The sequence below is a fragment of the Protomyctophum parallelum genome (genome assembly GCF_964188405.1).
Source record: "Protomyctophum parallelum genome assembly, chromosome: 18".
Taxonomy (NCBI): Eukaryota; Metazoa; Chordata; class Actinopteri; order Myctophiformes; family Myctophidae; genus Protomyctophum; species Protomyctophum parallelum.
This window is the reverse complement of record NC_139716.1, coordinates 34,073,068-34,092,720: the sequence shown is the minus strand read 5'-3', so window position 1 is coordinate 34,092,720 and position 19,653 is coordinate 34,073,068. Positions and strand designations below refer to the sequence as shown.

The window sequence follows — 19,653 nt, the reverse complement described above, 5'->3', positions numbered from 1 at the left end:
CTTCTTGTTAATGCCCCGAAATGACTGGATGTACAGATTTGTGTAGCAATTGTAGAAATATTACAACTTAATTGTGGAATGTTTAGTATGTTCTAATCATGTATACTTTACCCCCCCCCCCCCCCGAGTAAAATATGCCATATAGACTTGCAGGAGGGATGTGATTTTTTTTTTTAGTCATTTAATTCAGTAGTCTTTCATTTAGTGTTCATCTTTTGACATTTTATACATTAGCAACAAGCACATCGGCACCGGTTCCATCAGTGGAATTAGCAAAATATTGTCGCTGTCGGGATAGAAGCCTTGTATCTCCATTTTATTTGTATTTATTTCTTTTTTTTATTTTTATGTATTGTTTATATATTACATATCATGACAGGGTCGTGCAAAAGCAGCCAATCTACAAGCATCACCTGTAGATCAGTATGTTTACGTTTCTTTGCGTTTAATTCAAACATTTTATCCCACACCAGTGTCTAAGGATTACTGCATGTTTTTTGTGAGGGTACCTGTACCCTAGGGGACACGGGGATAACATGTGAGGGTACCTATACCCTAGGGGACACGGGGAGAACATGCAAACTCCACGCAGAAATTAAGGCCCTTCTTTGCGTTTGACCCATTTTGGGCGGGAACCCCTTTTGGTGTTAGAATTATGCTATGCTTTAGCTATTGAAAAAATAGCAGATCTACAAGCTCATAGCGCGCCGCGCTACGAGCTTGTAGGTCTCCTATTTTTGAAAAATCGAAGAACGACTGACATGGAAACATAGCTTTTTCAGAAAACTGTCAGGATGTAGAAGACATTTTTTTAATCTGATCTCAGGTCAGAATGACATGCCATAGTATTTCCATATTGCATAATTGATATATTTATTTAAGTAAAGATTGTGAGTACTTTGTCCAGAACTGCAAGTTATTGGGGCTAAATAATTAGTGGCATTTTGGACATACAAGATTTCCACCCGACGGCGAACGGCGTTCAGTGTGAAATGGTCATATATTTGGGTGTGAAGGTGTTATTTTGGAGATCAGATCTCAAATAACCTCTCCACAGAATCAGGCCTTCTGGCACATCCAAGTCCAACCCAAAACCCTTAGCAAAAAGTTTACAATACTGTCCCTATTCAAATCTTCACCCAAACCTCGCCATCTAGTGGCGAAGCATTGAAAGGTGTCTGTGAATGAACATACATACTGTATGTATACACTATACATACATACATGTTCAGTTTCAGAGACATATTAATGCTTTTTGTTTTGCCTTCCCCATCCACCCATCCATCTAGGATGGTTAAAACACTTTTAAAACACTATTAAACCTGTTCTGGGATAACAGGGCTACAAACGGAGCTTAATATTTCACAGTGAAAAATACCAATCTAATATCAAAAGCATTTTCTTCGTCTTCCTACGTGTAGCTATAAAAAATGTGTGAGTGCTGTGAGATGATAGCATGCAGTGTGCAACTACACCTATCCCTTTGAAGTGTTGATACAGACTGATCTAATATTCAGACAACGATAATCGCATATGAATATGAACGAATCGCTACTCGAAGACGCACTGCGGCGCGACAGCGGAGCTAACAACACTCTACACTTTAGGAGTAGGACGACAGGTTCCACGTCCTCCCGGTGGGGGCTCCTCACTGGCAGGCGAGTCAGTATAGGATACATTGTGTCCTCCCGGTGGGGGCTCCTCACTGACAGGCGAGTCAGTATAGGATACATTGTGTCCTCCCGGTGGGGGCTCCTCACTGACAGGCGAGTCAGTATAGGATACAACAGCAGTGAAGAGACAGAAATACTGTGTGTGGGAAGTCTGAATCAATTGGCAAAACCACTACATCTGGGTGGAGAGGTTTTGGACCTACTAGGTATATCTCTGCTGTCTGTAAGAAACCACCTAACTCCAAAATATTCATTTTTTTAACCAACACACAGACGTAAAGGATGTTCAATAGCACTGATTCATGGGGAAAAAAAGATGGCTAAACAGGCGGAGTTAGCTGGTTTGGCAGATAGTTTGAGGATCCAATGGAGTTAGGAGGTTTTTGCCGAAGCACTTTTTAACCCACAAAATGGAGTTAGGTAGTTTCTTCCAGACAGCAACGATATGATTATTGATGTCTGAATATGAATCGGTCTATTGATACTATACACCGCCCTCCCCCCGGCCAATTAACTATCCTTTACAATATTCACACACACACACACACACACACACACACACACACACACACAGACACACACAGTGTATTACACAGAGAAATGTCACATTATTAGTGCATTAAGAAAATGTGCCGCTTCCTTCAGGAGGAATGTGATCAACGGAGTCCTCTTTCTGAACACGTCCTTAGATGATCAGTGGAGTGAGTCCTCCTCTGAACACGCTCAGAGCACCCGCTTCAAATGTTGTCAACCCAGAACAAGACCACGCAATCGACCTACAGTATACTGCATGTATGCTGCAGCCCACCGGCTGGCCATTAGGAAACACGGAAGTGAAAACATCGTGACTTGCGTGGCCAGTTAATTTAGGGCTGAGGCCAATTCTAAAAAAACACCTTCTAAATCCTGACCTAAGTTTTCTGAAAAACTTTTAAATAATTATTAATACATTGTTTGTTGTTTTATGTATTTTTTTTAATCCCGTCCTGAATGGGTTAAGAAGACTGATATGAGGTTAGGGGACTTGCGTGCCGTGGCCAGTTAAGACTGAGGTTAGGGTTTAGGGTTAGAGCATTTAGGGAGCAATAGTAGGATAACGCGACCACGTTTCCTAATCACAGCCAGTATGCTGCCAGTATACATGCAGTAGGTCGATAAGATGGTATTGATAAGCAACCTACTGGTGATTATCGGTTGATTTTCATCCGAATCCACTATTTGTAGATGATCACTGGTGTCCTCTTCTGAACACACACACACACACACTCGTTTTGAACACATACACACACACTCCTGGTCGTTCTGAACACACACACACGCGCTCCTGGTCGTTCCCACGCGTCATCCACGAAGATGGAAGTTTAGTTTTTTGATGTGCAATGAAGTCAAGCTGCCAAGAGTCCTGCTGGAAGAAGAAATTTAAACATGAATTATTACAGCGTTCAGACAATTTGTCCGTACACGGACAAATGTGTCCGTGGCAAATTATTATTATTTTGATCATAAGACCCAATTACTGAATGTCAAGTCTCGAGGTTTTCTTCAGAATGTGTATAACACTTATTTACTACGGCACTATGGCACATTAGTAGTCCAACTTGTACTATTTGTTCTCAAATGTTTTATTTGTAAGGACCCCCATAACTCTGAAGAGTGTACAAATGTACGGGTCCATTTGGTACCATTTGTACACTCTCAGAGTCGAGGCCTATTCATATAGTCCACTGTTTGGTGAAGAGGTGACCACCGAAAACTACAACATGACGTCACGCTGCCGCGGTGGTCACTGTTCACACAACACATCTCTCTGTTTGTACTAATTAACCAGCGTTTCGGCCGTAAGGGTCCACTTTACCTGTTAGAGTGTGAAGAACGCTGCCTCTGCGTTAGGTGAAGAAGCTACGGAAAATAAATGAGTACAGTTTAATCTAAGGACCCCTTTAGCTGAGAGAGTGAGATGAATCATAGAGAGACCACCAGAGCATATTGGATTAATGTTAAGGGACCACTACACCACTTTTCAATATCTTCATATAATTGGTCCTCACTGATCAATGATCATCTGCCATCTTTTTAAACAGCTGTATTTTTGTATTTTTTTTTTAACTAAGCTAAGCCACTATACTGTTTGCAGCCAGCATTGAAACATAAAATAAATAAAAAGGCGGACGGCCACATTTGTATGCTTGGCTGGTTGTGCACTCACTGCAGTCGTTGATTGTTGATTTGTTGGCCTGCGAGGTGCAGATTGCAGGGGAAAAGCCAATCAAAGTGATTGTCGGGTCATTAGAGTTGCCCTGAAATCACCCCGTCCTCTATCTGTGCCTCACCGGACTAAAACACGTTGATAACATCAGCACCATCCACGTGCACCTCCTGAGGCCATAGAAAGGGCAGGGTTTCTTGTTTCATGCACTATATGTTTACAAACATCACTGCGCGCGGCCGCGCGCATGTGTGTGTGTGTGTGTGTGTGTGTGTGTGTGTGTGTGTGTGTGTGTGTGTGTGTGTGCATCCAGGGGACAAAACAGCTCAGCACAGCTGATTAGTGAGCTGGACTTTATATGTTATCCGTTTAGTCTAAATGTCTGACTGTACCTCGTGCTGTTTAGATTTCAATCAATGAATACATTCAAAGCTGCTGTGAAATGATCACGTGACCATAAGTAAAAGTCTGTCTCAAATGAGAAAGCGTGCATACATTTTTTGTAGATTTAGTTGACTAAAATGTTATATAATATATTTAACTATTTAACTAACTAAACCATTTAATGACAAAAACGAAATTAAATTGTATTCAAAAGACTGTGACCAGATTTGACTGAGAGCCTGCCATTGCGCAAATTCCAGCTTTTCACCAGAGGATAAAAACTTTTTTTAATACACAGGCAGACTCTTCACATACTAGAGCGTGTCTGAAATAAGTGTCAGAGCTGAAATCGACATGTAAATATGAAATAAATGCTTAAACATGTAGCTAGGTGTAATGTAAACGAAAATTCAAGAAAATCTAATGGCAGTCCCTCAGTCAAATATGGTCACATATGACTAAAACTAAATAACAACGTTGCTGTTAAAATCAACACTGCTGAGAAAGTCCGGGGGAAGTCATTTCTGCTCCCTGCCTGGGTTGTTGAATTTGCTTTTACAGCTCCATCCGGCTGCTGGCTGCTCAGATGGCTTTGATGACCGGACAGACGGACGGCGGAAGTCAGTTAGGGGTTATAAGTGTCTTGGTCAGGGACAGGGGGACTCGAGGGTGAGCTACCGAGGCTCGAACCGGCAACCTTCCGGTTCTCAGACGACCTCGCTACCCACTCCACTATGGCCACTATTTTAGCTACAACATCACAGGACTCCCTCTTTATGCGGTGTGTCACAGCGACTAAACCCTATAGTCTTTAACTTCACAGAAACTATGCCTAAACCTATCCTTAACCCTGACCTTTAACTTCACAGAAACTATGCCTAAAACTAACCTTAACCTCACAAACACTATGCCTACTAACGCGAACCTTAACCCCGAAGGTGTTTGAACACTGGTCGGAAATTCGCTCCGAACATCGAGCTCCGAATATTTGAGTAAAAATTGTGCAGCACTAGTTGGCTGTCCAATTACTTTTAGTTATGTTTTTGCTACAAGAGAGAGACTTTAAGAGAGGTTTAAGTCAAGCACTTTGATGTTGTCTGTTTAAAGCCACAGTTGGCTCCAGGTGAATATACCATTAGTAATGTTACAGACTAGTATTGTACAGACTAAAGACAATAAATATTTTCATGGGAAAACAAAATAATAATCGTGTGAGTATCGTTATCTCAATTCTTGTGGAGGAAAATTGAGATTCACATTTGAGCAAGAATCGTGCAGCACTAATCCTAACCTCACAAACACTATTCCTAAACCTAAACAAAAGTCTGCCACGTACGGCGAAACACCGGGGGAAAGAGGGAGTCCGACAACGTCACAGCAACATTCAAACAACAACAAAAGAAGGGGGAGAACAACGGGTCCTTAATAATTGGCACCCTACCGGCCACATACACACATCATGCGTAGTAGACGCCTGCTTTCTTGCTGCCGTGCGGTGGGGGTCCGCGCATGGACGACAGAGAGACTGGCGGTGGCGGTGGCACCCTGATGACGAGGAGCCGTGAGGATGAGGAGGAGGAGGGAGAATGATGTATGAGATGAGTAATAATGAGGCATTGGGATGGAACAGCTCATTCCTCTCTTATATGCCCTAGCTTGGCGAAAGGCACAGATCTATACAAGGTCACACACACGACGCGTTGTGAGGTTGTAGCGATCTGCGCTCTTTGGCAAGCGACACCTGCTTCGTGCAATGGAGTGTGAATTAAGCTTTATGCTTCCCCCACCTCAGGCAGGGTGCATATCTTTTGTCCGACGTCCTAACAGTCCGACACCCTACACCTAACCCTAACCGCATGCGAAAGCCACGGGTGAGCCTTAAACAGCCACGCCTGTCAGACTATTCGTACGTCGGACTAACGTATGGGTGTCCTTGACATGAAAATGAAAAGCTTCAAACTAGTGTTTCTCAACTGTTGGGTGCAGGTGGGAGCCCAAAAGAGGGCCACACCGTGTCCCGGACTCCCGGCGACAGGGCCACAAATAAAGAACCGGGTGATGCGATCTTCATCGCATTATCTGATCTATTTTTTTACTTTTTGGAGAAACAAAACCTTACTGTATCATGAAATGACTTGACTCGTCCAAGACAGACAAACATGCTGGCATAAGTGCGATAAAGTTTTACGTCAATTTACATAAAGCCAGCACAATGGTAGATTAACCAAAACATTTACTTGTGAGAAATACTCTCCCACCCCTCCCTCTCTATTCTTCCTTTTCTTGTGTTTCTTATAAAAAATGACACGATGGGAACTATGCACAAAAACTAATTTCACCCACTTTTTTACTTGTAAAACTGTGATATGACAATAATGATGATTCTGAATAGTAGCTTGGTTGTTAACCGTGATTATTCTGTTTCACATTTTCCTCTTGGAAGTAATAAATAACATGAACTGATCATGAGATTTAGATTTGCATGGCTCGTACACGACTAGGCAAAGCTTATGAATCACACTCGGTTGAATGTATAGATCTCAATAAATATATATTTTTTCTTACCAGCTTGCTTGCACAGCTTCAATGTCGCTCACTAGGTTTTGCGCCAAACATATCCCGAAGATCTGTGCGGAAAAATTACAACATTTCAGTCAGATAAGTTAACTCACGAATAGATTGAAGTGTGCATATAACATTTTATCTTGGCATTCGGTTCTGCTACCTACGGTGAACTCTCACCGATCCACACAGATATCACACTATGAAGTGATACAAGCTATGCATTTCTGGATCCTGCAAGGATATTGTAGCCAAACAACAACCACAGGAACGCATAGGCAGAGGAAGAATCCAGATTTACACTTAAATACCCCGCCCAATTGGTCAGCTGATTGCCAAGTCAATGAATGACATGTGGGTCTTGCATAACACTGAATGAGCCCCTCGAGTATATCTGACTGAACTAACTCCACAAGCTACGTATCATGAAACATTTTCAAAACTCACAACAACAAAGGGTCATTCATTGTCGCCGTTGGCGATGTTTGACTTCCTAGGATGAGCAAGCGCTCCCTCGTCCTAGTGTTTATTTTGACAGCAAATGTTGATTGTTTTAGTCATAGTCTTTGAATACATTTTCATTTAGTTTTAGTCTCAGTTTAGTCACCTGAAATGTTTTAGTGTTAGTCTAGTTTTATTTGACTATATTTGACTATATTTTAGTCTACAGTTAATTTAGTCGACAAAAGATTATTTTGACAAGCCTTGACTGATTTTACAGTTTGTTGCATGCTAAAAATAGCCAATCTACAAGCTTGCAATGTGTTGCAGCTTGTAGATTGGCTATTTTCAGCATGCAGCCAAACATAAAATGGCTTCGCTTTAGATGACGAACTACTACCTCATCCTAGGTATACAAATGTAATGAGCCACGAAACGGGGTGCGCCCGCTTTTTCGACACGCGTTAAGGAGAAGTCCTCCTAACACTATGGACCAGAGGTCAGGGGTCAGAGGTCACCATACACAGTACACACGTACCTGCAGCAGAGCGACGCCGATGAAGATCCCCGCCACCAGCGTCAGGTTGTCCTGGAGCCACTTCTCGAACTGAGGCACGCAGCCCTTCACGTTGATGGAGTCCTTCTGCTCCGCATCCTGCATGGGGGAAGAGTCGTTTAGTGAATATCTTAGTTACAGTACGGTAAAGAACACCCTCTCGTGTAATACTGCTTAATTATAATGAGTTAGGTATTTATCATACTGTAACCATGCAGAACAACTACTTGTAAAACCCTTCATATAGGCAAATGTGTTCAGTTACTAACTGAATTCTCCTGAAATAAGTGTTAGAAGGTTTTCATTAGCAAGTCACTCACCGGCTTTGCCCGTACGTCATATCCACACTGTGTGTTTATCACGTCCTCCTGTTGACAAGGACAAGACAGAGACAGACAGACAGATTACACCATGCCAAGGGAATGGATAAAGAAAGTATCCTTCAAATTTGTGTGTGTGTGTGTGTGACTGTGTGTGTGTGTGTGTGTGTGTGTGCACGTGCATGTGTGCGCACATGACGTCTCTGCCGGGTGGAAACCTCATATGTCCAAAACTGTCACTTTTCAGGATGGAATAATGGAAAACATCGTTTATGAGGATCGGCTTGGCACATTTTGTTGACCCCCTCGGCGTGTTGCCCTACGCACAGTGCGTACTGCGAGTATGCCTAGTGACGGCACTGATGAGAGGTTTCTGCCTGACAGCAACTATATGTGTGCGGTCCTACGATGGTGTTATGGTCCTAGGATGGTTGCTCTAGGATGGTGGCTCTAGGATGGTGGCCCTAGGATGGTGGCCCTAGGATGGTGGTTCTAGGATGGTGGTTCTAGGATGGTGGCTCTATGATGGTGGTCTTAAGATGGTGGTTCTAGGATGGTGGTTCTAGGATGGTGGCTCTATGATGGTGGTCTTAAGATGGTGGTTCTAGGATGGTGGTTCCATACCGCTGGGTCTTTGGTGCAGCATGAGAACGGGACGCCACACTTCTCCCTGCTGGGGTTCCCGTCGGTGCAGTTAAAGTAGATGTTGAGGTTCCAGTCGTCTGCGCCGAATGCCCCGCAGCACTCCCACTGCAAGACATTGTTTTTTTTGTTTTTTTTTTAAGATATTTTTTGCGGCTTACGCCTTTTGATTTTTGAAGGGACAGACAGTAGGCTGACAGGAAACGGGAGAGAGATGGGGGGATGACATGCAGTAAAGGCCGTGTCGGGTCCGGGAGTCGAACCCGCGGCACACTGCGACTGGATCACCAGTCCGGTGCCCAGAACGTTACGCTACGGCCTGGGCCAAGACATTGTTTTGTTTGCTTGTTTATTGTCACTTAAAAGAACATTTAAAAATGATACACAAAGTCAATAAAAATGTGAAGGAGAATCTAAAAAAAACCTCCAGGGCCTTGAGAAGTGGCATTAAAATATAAAATGAAATATAAGTAATTTGTTTGGGGTGGGGAACTATACTCTTTTGATATAGGCAAACAAACGTACGTATTCCTGCGTGAAGTCGATGAGGTTCTGTAGGTCGATGTCGTCCCGGTACGCCCGGATGTTGTTGTTGATGAACAGGTTGAGCTGGTCCTTGATCCAGTCTTTGAAGACGAACGCCAGGATGCCCGTGGTCAGCTCCAAGAAGAAGATGATGCCCAGGAACACCGAGAACTACACGGGGCAGGACCAACACAATTCAATTCAATTCAATAGCAGTGGGCATGGCTTTCTGGTTCCACTGTATTTCTTTTATTTTTTTCTTTATTTTTTATCCCACGATTTTGTAACCCAGTTTTCTTTTCACCCAGTGCCAATTGTCTAATGTAATCCTGGGCGCTACACTTCCTCTGCCAACCTGGGGGGGCAGCGGACTGACCTCATGCCTCCTTCTATGCATGAGGAGTCCAAGCTGCTTCTTTTCACCTGACAGAGGGGAATTTCCCCGGCCGGACATAGCGCGTGGAAGGGACACGTTATTCCGACCAGTACCTTTCCCCTTCATCAGGCGCCCCGGCTGGCCAGGGGGGGGTAGTTTTAGAGACCAGGATTACGGCATGTTTTTGTGAGGGTATCTACCCTAGGGGACACGGGGAGAACATGCAAACTCCACACAGAAAGGCCCTTTCGCCAACCCCCGCCTCGGGTATGGGCACTGGTTCCACTGTATTTTTAATCATTGCACTTTATTGCCTATTAATCTGTTGCACTATTGCTGTCATTGTCACTATTGCGTGCATAATTAGTTTTATGTTTTATTGCACCGTGGATGAGAGGGAGACGACATTTCAGCCCTCTATAATATATTGGTTTGACAAATAAAGAAACCTTGAACCTTAATTAACCACTTCAGCCCGTACATACAGTACATTTCGGCCATTTGAAAATAGCCGATCTTACAAGCTCACAATGGAGCTTGTTGAAAATATTATTATTTGAAAACTTGAAATGGGACATTCTGCATAATCAGTACATAATCAACACTTTTGTACATTGTACATTGAATTAACTTGTAACAGGGTATTTCTATATTGCGGTATTGATACTTTTACTTAAGTAAAATTGAGTACTTTTTCCACCACTGTATTTTCCTTTTATTTTTTTATGTTTTCATACGGTGTGGTGGGGTAGCAGGGATGTGCACAGATAGACACTAGGTGGTGCTAGAGCACCTGCCCTTTTGCCCTCTCGACAGCAATGTGTCCTTTTGAAAGATGTTTTATTTTATTTTTGTTTTGTACAGTATGTGGCACATGGTGACAACGGTCAATTCTGGATTAAAAGCTTCCGATATATTATTTATGCCCCAAAAAAGCTTTAGCACTTACCCCTCAAAATGTCTGTGCACGCCACTGCGGGGTACTTACGAATTTGAGCAGGAAGGTGTTCTCACGCAGTGCGCCGATGCATCCCGCAAAGCCCAGGATGAACATCACGCCCCCGACCACCATGAACAGCCACACAGGATCCAAACCCCCCAGGTCCGTTATGGACGAGATGTTGGACAGCACACCCTGGTGGAGGGAGGACCACATGGAACCAACTCGTCATGACGTCGCCAGGGAATATTATCAACAGAACAATGTCTAATCTGGGAATAAATTCCTCACCAGGCAAGACATTTCTTCACAGTGTGACATGTGGTCAGCATGTGTTTGTAAAGGTTTCTAGTAACACATCCCACAAAAACAGAAATTCACTTTCCCTCTCAGAATCTGTGACAGCTGCTGAAAGTTGGGGTACCCCCTATATGCAGGCAAAATGTAAACATTTCCATTCTGCTTTAAGTAGCATGTGATAGGTCAAACTAGAGGTTTTTGATGATTCTGAATCCATTGCAAGCATTTGTTTTGCAACAACAACAAAAAAACACTCCTTGGGCTAAAAACAGCCATAGACACATTTCCAAATGTGATGACCTCATCACATTTGTGATGACGGCTATGGCCATCATCATGCTACTTAAAGCAGAATAACATGCATGCAGCTGTCACAGATTCCCCTAGTAGGGAACCTAAATGTCAGTCTTTGTGAGAGGTGTTACTACACGCACCTTTACAAACATATTGGTGAAGACATTCATTGGTAAATAATTTATTCCCAGATTTATTAATATCCGTTGACAACAACGTATGAATAATTCATGGATAATGTCAGGACAGATAGGCCTTTTCGGGGAGGGGTCAGAATAAATTATGGACTCAGATGGTTCTTCCTCTCAACTGCTCGATTGGGAATCCAAGCTAAAAGAAACCGCACGCTCTCTATTCCTGGATACTGGATAGTCAGCATGCTATAACGGAAGCCATTGTTCTCGTGTTAAAAATAAACCTGCCCAACGATGACGTCACCGGTAGGAGTGTCCACAGTCGTCTGAGACACAGACTGAGCTGAATTATGTGAAGATACAGGTTGAAAGTGGGTGAAGTGGTCCACTAATGTCTCTCCACACCCACCTTCTCGCTCCACGCCCACAGTCCGATGCCGACCAACGCCATGCCCAGCAACTGAAAGATAAAACATTCATATAGGTCACATGACTGCTGTCTTTAAAAAGCACACTTAACACCCTCCTACTGTATGTTATAATGTTTGGTCTGTGCGCGTGCGTGCGTGCGGTTATTGGATAAGGGGGCACTGGCCTTAAAAGTGATTCAGGGACACGGCTATGGAGTTTTCAGTAAAAGCGGTCTGTCCCCTTGTGACTGATGCTGTGCCAAAGCTTGGTGTGGGTGAGATGAACCCTGGCAGCCGAGTTCTGCACCATTGGTTGTTCTCTGCCTACATTTCACTGCATGCTCATTTGTGTGTGTCGTGTTCAGAGAACAATAGTCTCACGTAGCCAGACAACTACTTCCACAATCTCTGAATGCTATATCAAATAAAATCAAATGTATTTGTATAGCACATTTAAAAGCTACCAAAGTGCTCCACGGGTCAGAGAAAACAATGCAATACAGTATAAGACAATGAAGGTTTATTATACTGAAATGAGAAAATAGAAAAAGAATCACAAACGTGTGAAGTGATGGGAATTTAGTCTTTGTGTATGATGAAACTAGCCGTTGCTCGCTCTTATCATCGTACATCATCATGACGTAACATGTCGATTTGCTCAAACACACATGACATAAATTCTCCATTCATTCTCAATGGGAATTTGACATATTTCTCCATTCATTGTCAATTCATTCATTTAATGTTTGTGTTAGGCCAAAAATCTCTATAGCTGTATATAGATGGGGCTATAGCGCCCCTCAGAAAATAAACATTAAGAGCAGCAAGGAAAGCATTTCCTGTTTCCTGTCAAAGTGCAGGATTATGAGGGGGATTCAAAGGCTTGTGACTATAAAAAGGTTTTCTGTCTGGATTTAAAAGTCTCAACGGAGGGATCGAGGGATATATACTATATATCTACACCTCCCGAAACCCAAGCAAGGATGCTGGCATTTCCGTTCGTAAATATATTTTAAAATAGATTTACATAAAAAACTATTAATTCAGCTAGATATATGCTTTGATTATTTATATTTATATTTATATTAGGAGCGTGACTGTAAAGACGAAACAGATGTGGGGAGGAGGGAGCTTCCGTTCTCCATACTGACCGAAAGCATTTGAACGTTGCGGGAGGAAACAGTCTGGCAACAGGAGACTAGGAGAACAATGACTGTGTACATGTCGCTGCCGTCGGGCAAAAACCTCTCATCTCCATATTTGCATATTTCCTTTTTTCCCCCTAAAAACCCATTTTGACCTGAGATCAGATTCTAAAAATGTCTTCTGCATCCTGACAGTTTTCTGTCAGTCGTTCTTCGATTTTTTTTAAATAGCAGACCTACAAGCTCGTAGCGCGCCACTCGGTGGCGTGCTATGAGCTTGTAGATCTGCTATTTTTCAATAGCTAAAGCATAACATAATGCTAACACCAAAAGGGGTTCCCGCCCAAAATGGGTTAAATTAACGCCCTACTTGTCTGATTGTACTACAGCGTCACATAAAAGCATCAGAGTAGCAGATCTACACAAGCTTGAAATGCAGCACTTAGCAACACGTTTTGAGCTTGTAGATCTGCGACTTTTGAATTTGAATCCTGAAACATTAACGAGTCGCCACCTCGTTGTTGGGCTGTGGTTCTCAAACCTTGTCATGTCAAGGACCCCAAAATGACCCCCCCAGTCACCCCCACCACCTGAAAAGAGTTTGTGCCAGGGATAAGAGATGGTTTGTGTTATTGTGCTTACGTTTTTCACAGATAATGTCACAAACTTTTTGTATTTTTGAATTATAAAATAGGGTAGAAGTACTAGAAGTAACCTCGCATCGCCAGACTTTCCACCTCGGAGGAAAGCCTGGTCTTTGTTTGTTCCTAAATCGCCTGTGTGATCCGGTCTAGGTGTGGTTTAGACCGGATCGCCCATGTGATCCGGTCTAGGTGTGGTTTAGACCGGATCGCCCATGTGATCCGGTCTAGCTGTGGTTTAGACCGGATCGCCCATGTGATCCGGTCTAGCTGTGGTTTAGACCGGATCGCCCATGTGATCCGGTCTAGCTGTGGTTTAGACCGGATCGCCCATGTGATCCGGTCTAGCTGTGGTTTAGACCAGATCGCCCATGTGATCCGGTCTAGCTGTGGTTTAGACCAGATCGCCCATGTGATCCGGTCTAGCTGTGGTTTAGACCGGATCACCCATGTGATCTGGTCTAGGTGTGGTTTAGACCGGATCGCCCATGTGATCTGGTCTAGGTGTGGTTTAGACCGGACCGCCCATGTGATCCGGTCTAGGTGTGGTTTAGACTGGATGATTAAAAGTAGCAACAGTCTGGTCATGCGAGACTAGATCAAAAATGCATAATAATAATAATAAACGTATTTCCTGGTGATCGTATTGGGCAATACGATAATCATTTGAGGTTTCCGGCGTGATGACTAGTACAAACCAGTGACTACAACATGACGTAGGCCTATTAAATTTACAATCCGCTCCCGATGAGCAGATGGTAATTTTAATATTTATAAAATAATATTATATATTCTTTGCTAAATGAGCCAGGGTCTCCCTGTCCTCTTTTCTAGCATCTTGGACTCTTGGTTATGTCAAACGAACTTGACAATTTGTGCCTAGGACTTTTCCGCTTTTTGTAATTACTGTATGTCTTGCCCAAATTGCACTAGCACAATGTATATGCACCTTTTTTGTTGTCCAAAAGAGCTGGAAATTAATAAACTGAACTGAACTGAAAATGCCCAATGCATGTGTGAAAGCGAATCAATGAGTTACTCTCTGACCACCGTGTGGGCTCCATGTGGAATCGATGATGGTGACGATGGTGATGCTGGAGCGTGGACAGTATTGGCTTTGTTCTGTGTCGTGTGTGTCTGACTGGCTGCATCCATTCCACTCCACACACGCTGTCACAGTGCACTCACCAACAACAAGAGCAGTTTGGATGTTAGTGGACCCGATTTGTTTAGCGGAGAGGGTCTGAACAACAGCGACATAGAGAAGATTGTTTTATTGTCAGTGTACAGATTTTTTTAGATATCCCTCCTTTGTTAGACAGACACGCTTCATCAGAATTGTCAGAGTGAAGGTTAAGACCAGTATTTATTTTGACAGCAATTTTTTATTTAGTTTTAGTCATAGTCTTTTGAGTAAAATGTTTTCTTTAGTTTTAGTCATCTGAAATGTTTCGGTGTCAGTGTCTAGTTTTTGTTGACTAAAACTACAGTTGATTTAGCTCCCTGTGGGGGTGTGGAACGCGTGTTAAGTCGGTGTGGGGCGAACGGTTCTCGTGTTACGTGGATTACAGACATACGTGTACACACAGAGACTTATATATACATGGATATGGAGACTTATTTATACATGGATATCACCATCATTATTGTCTCCAAGACAGACATGGGGAGAGAGTATGCTTTGCACTCCGTCCGTGAGTCCGTCCGTGTGTGAGTGTGTGTGTGCGTCCGTCCGTCTATTACCAGCTAATCTCCGGCATCGTTAACCCGGTCGATGCCAATATGGACACACACACACTCCCTGGATGCCAACGATGAACCTCTGCCCCAAACGGGCTGTTATAGCACCACCAGGAGGCCAATGTTTAAATTTTCTTTTTTTATATATTACTCCTCCAGATTCTGTCCAAAAATTCTGCAAATCGTTACACACTATCTCTATAGTCATGTGTTCAAGACGGATCTGTCCAAATATTTCATATTCCATCCTAATTGGCTAACATTGGCTTTCAAAGTTTGCAGGATTGGCCCGTTTTGAACAAAAGGCCTCAAATCATGAATGCAGCGTGCAATTTACGTGAAATCTTTCACTGAGTTTCCTAATATATTAGGCTGAGGAATCTAACCCACCCTTTTCACATTGGGCTGTTATAGCGCCAACAAAAGGTGGATTTTTGGAACAAAATGCCTCAAATCATCCAATTTCCATCCAAGGCGTAAGAAGAAATGGCACCATTTTCATATTGGCCTATTACAGCGCCTGCACCAGGAGCCAAGAGGCCACAACCTGACCTGCCCTGCATGGTGGAGACCTGATTCATGTAATGGCTGACCTATAGGCGTTCCACATTTTAGTGGCATAGGAGTGAAATTATTTTAATCCCTTGTTTGAGCCGAATCTGGGTTGCAGTGTGCACGTGGTTTGTTGAACTCCCTCTGGTTGTGTGTGGACTTTGTTGACATGAAGTAAGTAGACATGTAGGCCTACAGTATCTTGGTGGTGTAGGCGTGTAGCGAAGTAGACCAGACACCAGACCCATTGCATGATTGCAAAATGCTGTAGCCTACTCTGTCAACCCTATGCCATATAGCCTATCAAAATGGGCAGGGGTGAGGTGGGTTCGGGGAGTGAGGCCAAGTATAGTAAACCTGACCAATTTGTTTCGGGAAGTCTGGAGCCTTGTTTTCAGAGCCTTAATTGTTTTGAGGTGCAAGAGGTGCATCCGTGCATACACTATTGTGATGTGAATGTGACCGCTTTGCATTAGCGTGCGTATAGCGTATAGCTAAGCTTTCGGTTGTCATAGTGTAGCAGCAGCAACAAGAAAGAAGAAAGCCGATTATAGGCTACAATATGATCCCACCATGCATCAACACCCACAGAATAAGACTCAGGCATAATTTATTGCCAAAAATGACGACCGCAGCCTATAGTAGGCTATAGGCTATACTACAGATTATAATAGCTTCAGGAAATCATTAATAGCGTGTTGTTGTGATGGATTTATTTGGGGCCTAATAATAATAACAACAACAACAACAACAACAGCGTCGCCACCATATGCACCGTTAGCCTAAGATTTAGACTCTCGTAGATGTATTTTATGGATTCAGAATCGATCAAATACTACGAAAGTCTCAATCTTATAGGCTTGCACCGTTACATTGACCGCTGTAATTAGGAGGAGAATGGCACGCAGCTCCGTTTGGAACCGCTTTAATATCTCCGACTCCGAGAAGAGGTTCCGTGTCAGGATATCCCTGCATTGGGGGCTGAGCGGTCCAAAACAGTGGCGAAACCCCTTTTTGCAGTATAGTTTCCAAAAAGTAAAGATATTTCTGGCTAGCTACAGATAAACATCTGACAGGCACGTAAGATTTTTATACAGGAAACCTCTTCTGAGCCTACAGTGGGGTTCCAAACGGAGCCACAGACAGAAGCATATTGGCCCACTTTACACTTACCCAGAACAGAATGTTGAATCCGAAAATGAAGTACTTGATGCAGCAGCTGACTTCATGCCCCTTGTAGTAATTCCCAGACATGGTTGGACCATACTAATAATCATTCAGGACCGTTATTTTTTTCCTTTACGATAAATAACGGCCCCTGCGCGCCGCGCGCACGTCACGGCTTTGTGGTGATGGTGGTGGGTAGCCTAACGGTTTTTCTTTATTGTTGCGGTCCGTCCGTTGGAAAGAAACAAACGAACGGGTTTAAGTTGTATCGTTCATATCATTTATTTTCCTGCGCAATGAGGCGCAGGAGGTCGCTCGGATGCATCATGTTTTGAGAGGCGCGCGCGCACGATCACACGCCGATCTCGGGTCCAAAACCATGAAATATGGGCTAATCCGCCACACACACATACACGCTCTACTCTAGTCTCGACTCACACACACGCACTGCACACGCACACACACTGCTGCAAAATCGGGGACGGGGGCGGGGCGGCGAGGCTATGACGTACAGGGTAACAGGGACATGATGCCGCCTGTATTAATTGTCACGGATTGGTCTATGGATTGGTCAGACCTCGGCTTGACTCTTGAATGACTCGGACTTCGACCAATCGGATGTATGGAACGGTTAGGGCACTTCAAGGACTGTATAAAGAGGACAGGAAGCGAAGACCGTACGGGCGCCGCCATGTTGCTCAGTGAGCAACATGGCGGCGCCCGTACGGTCTTCGCTTCCTGTCCTCTTTATACAGTCCTTGAAGTGCCCTAACCGTTCCATACATCCGATTGGTCGAAGTCCGAGTCTGCTCACATGGTGTTCCATGGAAGCTGGACATGCATATGGCACAAATGGCCCAGCAGATGGCGTGAGGTGATTAAAGACCTTGCTGAAAGTAGGGACGCTTGTATCTCACTCTTCTGCCAGCCTATACAGTGCTCACCATGAACGGACTGACTGAGACAGCCGTGTCATGATCAGTGCAAACTGTGCAACTATAATATTAATATCTATATAATTTTATGTAATACAGTGGTTTTCAACCTGGTCTGGGGACCACCAGCACCCTTGAGGGGGGTTTCAGCTAGGTAGTCCCCAGCTTGGTAACCAAATGCACTCTTATAGATCTTTAACTCTTGAGAGCGTAACCCGTACATGTCCATTTGGTTTCATTTTAAACTCTCAAGAGTTCAATTATTGTTAAAGATCTGCATAATAAGTCTACACAAGAGAATGTAGAATAATTGTTATTTTGATCAACTTTTGCCTGTTGTCTCTCCTTAAGTAGGCTACCATCATGTATTGATGATGGTACAAGGAGAGATTGTGGTCAAGATCTTATTCAATTAAAAAGTTTTGGGTCTGAGAGGCTACATCTCATAAAGAAATGGTGGTCCATATCATATGGCTCAAATGCCCAATAAATAATGGGACTTGATACAAAAAGGTTTGAAAACCACTAATATAATAGAAGAATCAATTAAGGCACAAGAGTGAACCAAATGTTCAAAAGTTATGTTTAGGATTATATAAATGATTATATAAATTATGAATTGATGTTCAGTATGCCAATCCCGGAAGATGCACCCATTTCAAACAGAAGTGTATGCCAGATGAATAAACTTGAATAAATAGTGTTGTTGATGAATAATGGCCCATAATTGTAGCGTATTGATTTAGGCTATTTTATGTCCCTGAAAAGTGCTGAATTAGCCCATATAAAGCCTATTCCTTAATATAAAGCTCTGATGCATTAAATGCAAATAAAAATCATATCATGTGCCTATTGTTGTCTCTATTTGACAAAGCAAAAATAACGGTGTAGGCTATAGGTCTATCTGTCTGTCTATCCATCTATCCATCCATCTCTAAGACATCAATGAAAATGGCTGTTGAAATGGTGAAATATATGCCTTCCCCACATCAAAACATGACAATATTGATTATGTCAATGAACCTAATCAATGAATGCACTGGTTCTGATTCTGATTTAGTAATACACACTAAGCCAATAGTCACTGCAAAACAGGGCCGTGCAGAGAGCACTGAGGGGGCAGGGGCTCAATCTCCAGAAAAGGGTACATGTGTATGGGCGCGCACAGCGCTCGCCGATTTTTGGGGGTGGTCTTTTTGTGGAGTCCGTCCCTTGTGCCATTTCATGTCATTGGACAGTAAAATATGCAATATGTTTTCATTAGTCTGAAACTAAAACTGACTGATGGCAGCCAGTGCATTAAAAGATAATTCATTATGATAGTGAAATTATCATTACTTGTCAAATGTTCGTCTTGAAGGCCAATGGCACTTATTGCCCCCCCACACAAGCCCTTATTGGCCCCCCAACTGCCCAAGCCCTTATTTGCCCCCAAATAAAAAACGTCTAAAAATAGACGTCTAAAACACGTCTATTTTTAGACGTGTTTTAGACGTCTATTTTTAGACATTTTTATCCCATTTTTAGACGCTCGTCTAATAGCCCATACTGTACGGCATACTATAGCACGCCGTTTTTCATCATTTTTGAGGATTTGAAAAAAATGGAAAAAAAAAAACGATGGGTTATAGCCCATAGTTTTTTTTTTTTTTCGTTTTTTTTCAAATCCTCAAAAATGATGAAAAACGGCTTGCTATAGTATGCCGTACA

At 43.1% G+C, this 19,653-nt stretch overlaps 1 protein-coding gene across 6 annotated transcripts; it reads right to left on the bottom strand.

The window, feature by feature from the left end:
- Positions 1 to 185: 185 nt before the first annotated feature.
- LOC310875679 (tetraspanin-5-like) lies at positions 186 to 17,444 on the bottom strand. 6 transcript variants are annotated; one of them, XR_014570662.1, is made up of 11 exons: positions 17,015 to 17,444; positions 11,763 to 11,813; positions 10,674 to 10,820; positions 9,310 to 9,480; positions 8,767 to 8,892; positions 8,143 to 8,190; positions 7,805 to 7,921; positions 6,829 to 6,890; positions 5,705 to 5,808; positions 3,529 to 3,572; positions 186 to 3,078 (listed from the first exon to the last, which is right to left on the bottom strand). XR_014570662.1 is itself a non-coding variant. In XM_083788989.1 (11 exons), exons 1-9 carry the CDS (start codon positions 17,093 to 17,095, stop codon positions 5,721 to 5,723), a joined length of 891 nt encoding a protein of 296 aa, XP_083645115.1. In that variant the 5' UTR covers positions 17,096 to 17,444; the 3' UTR covers positions 186 to 3,078; positions 3,529 to 3,572; position 5,720. The 6 variants fall into 6 exon arrangements, 4 of the variants coding, with proteins under 4 accessions (XP_083645115.1, XP_083645116.1, XP_083645117.1 ...); XR_014570663.1 differs by having other exon boundaries at positions 186 to 3,075; XM_083788989.1 differs by having other exon boundaries at positions 5,720 to 5,808.
- Between the last annotated feature and the right edge of the window lie 2,209 nt (positions 17,445 to 19,653).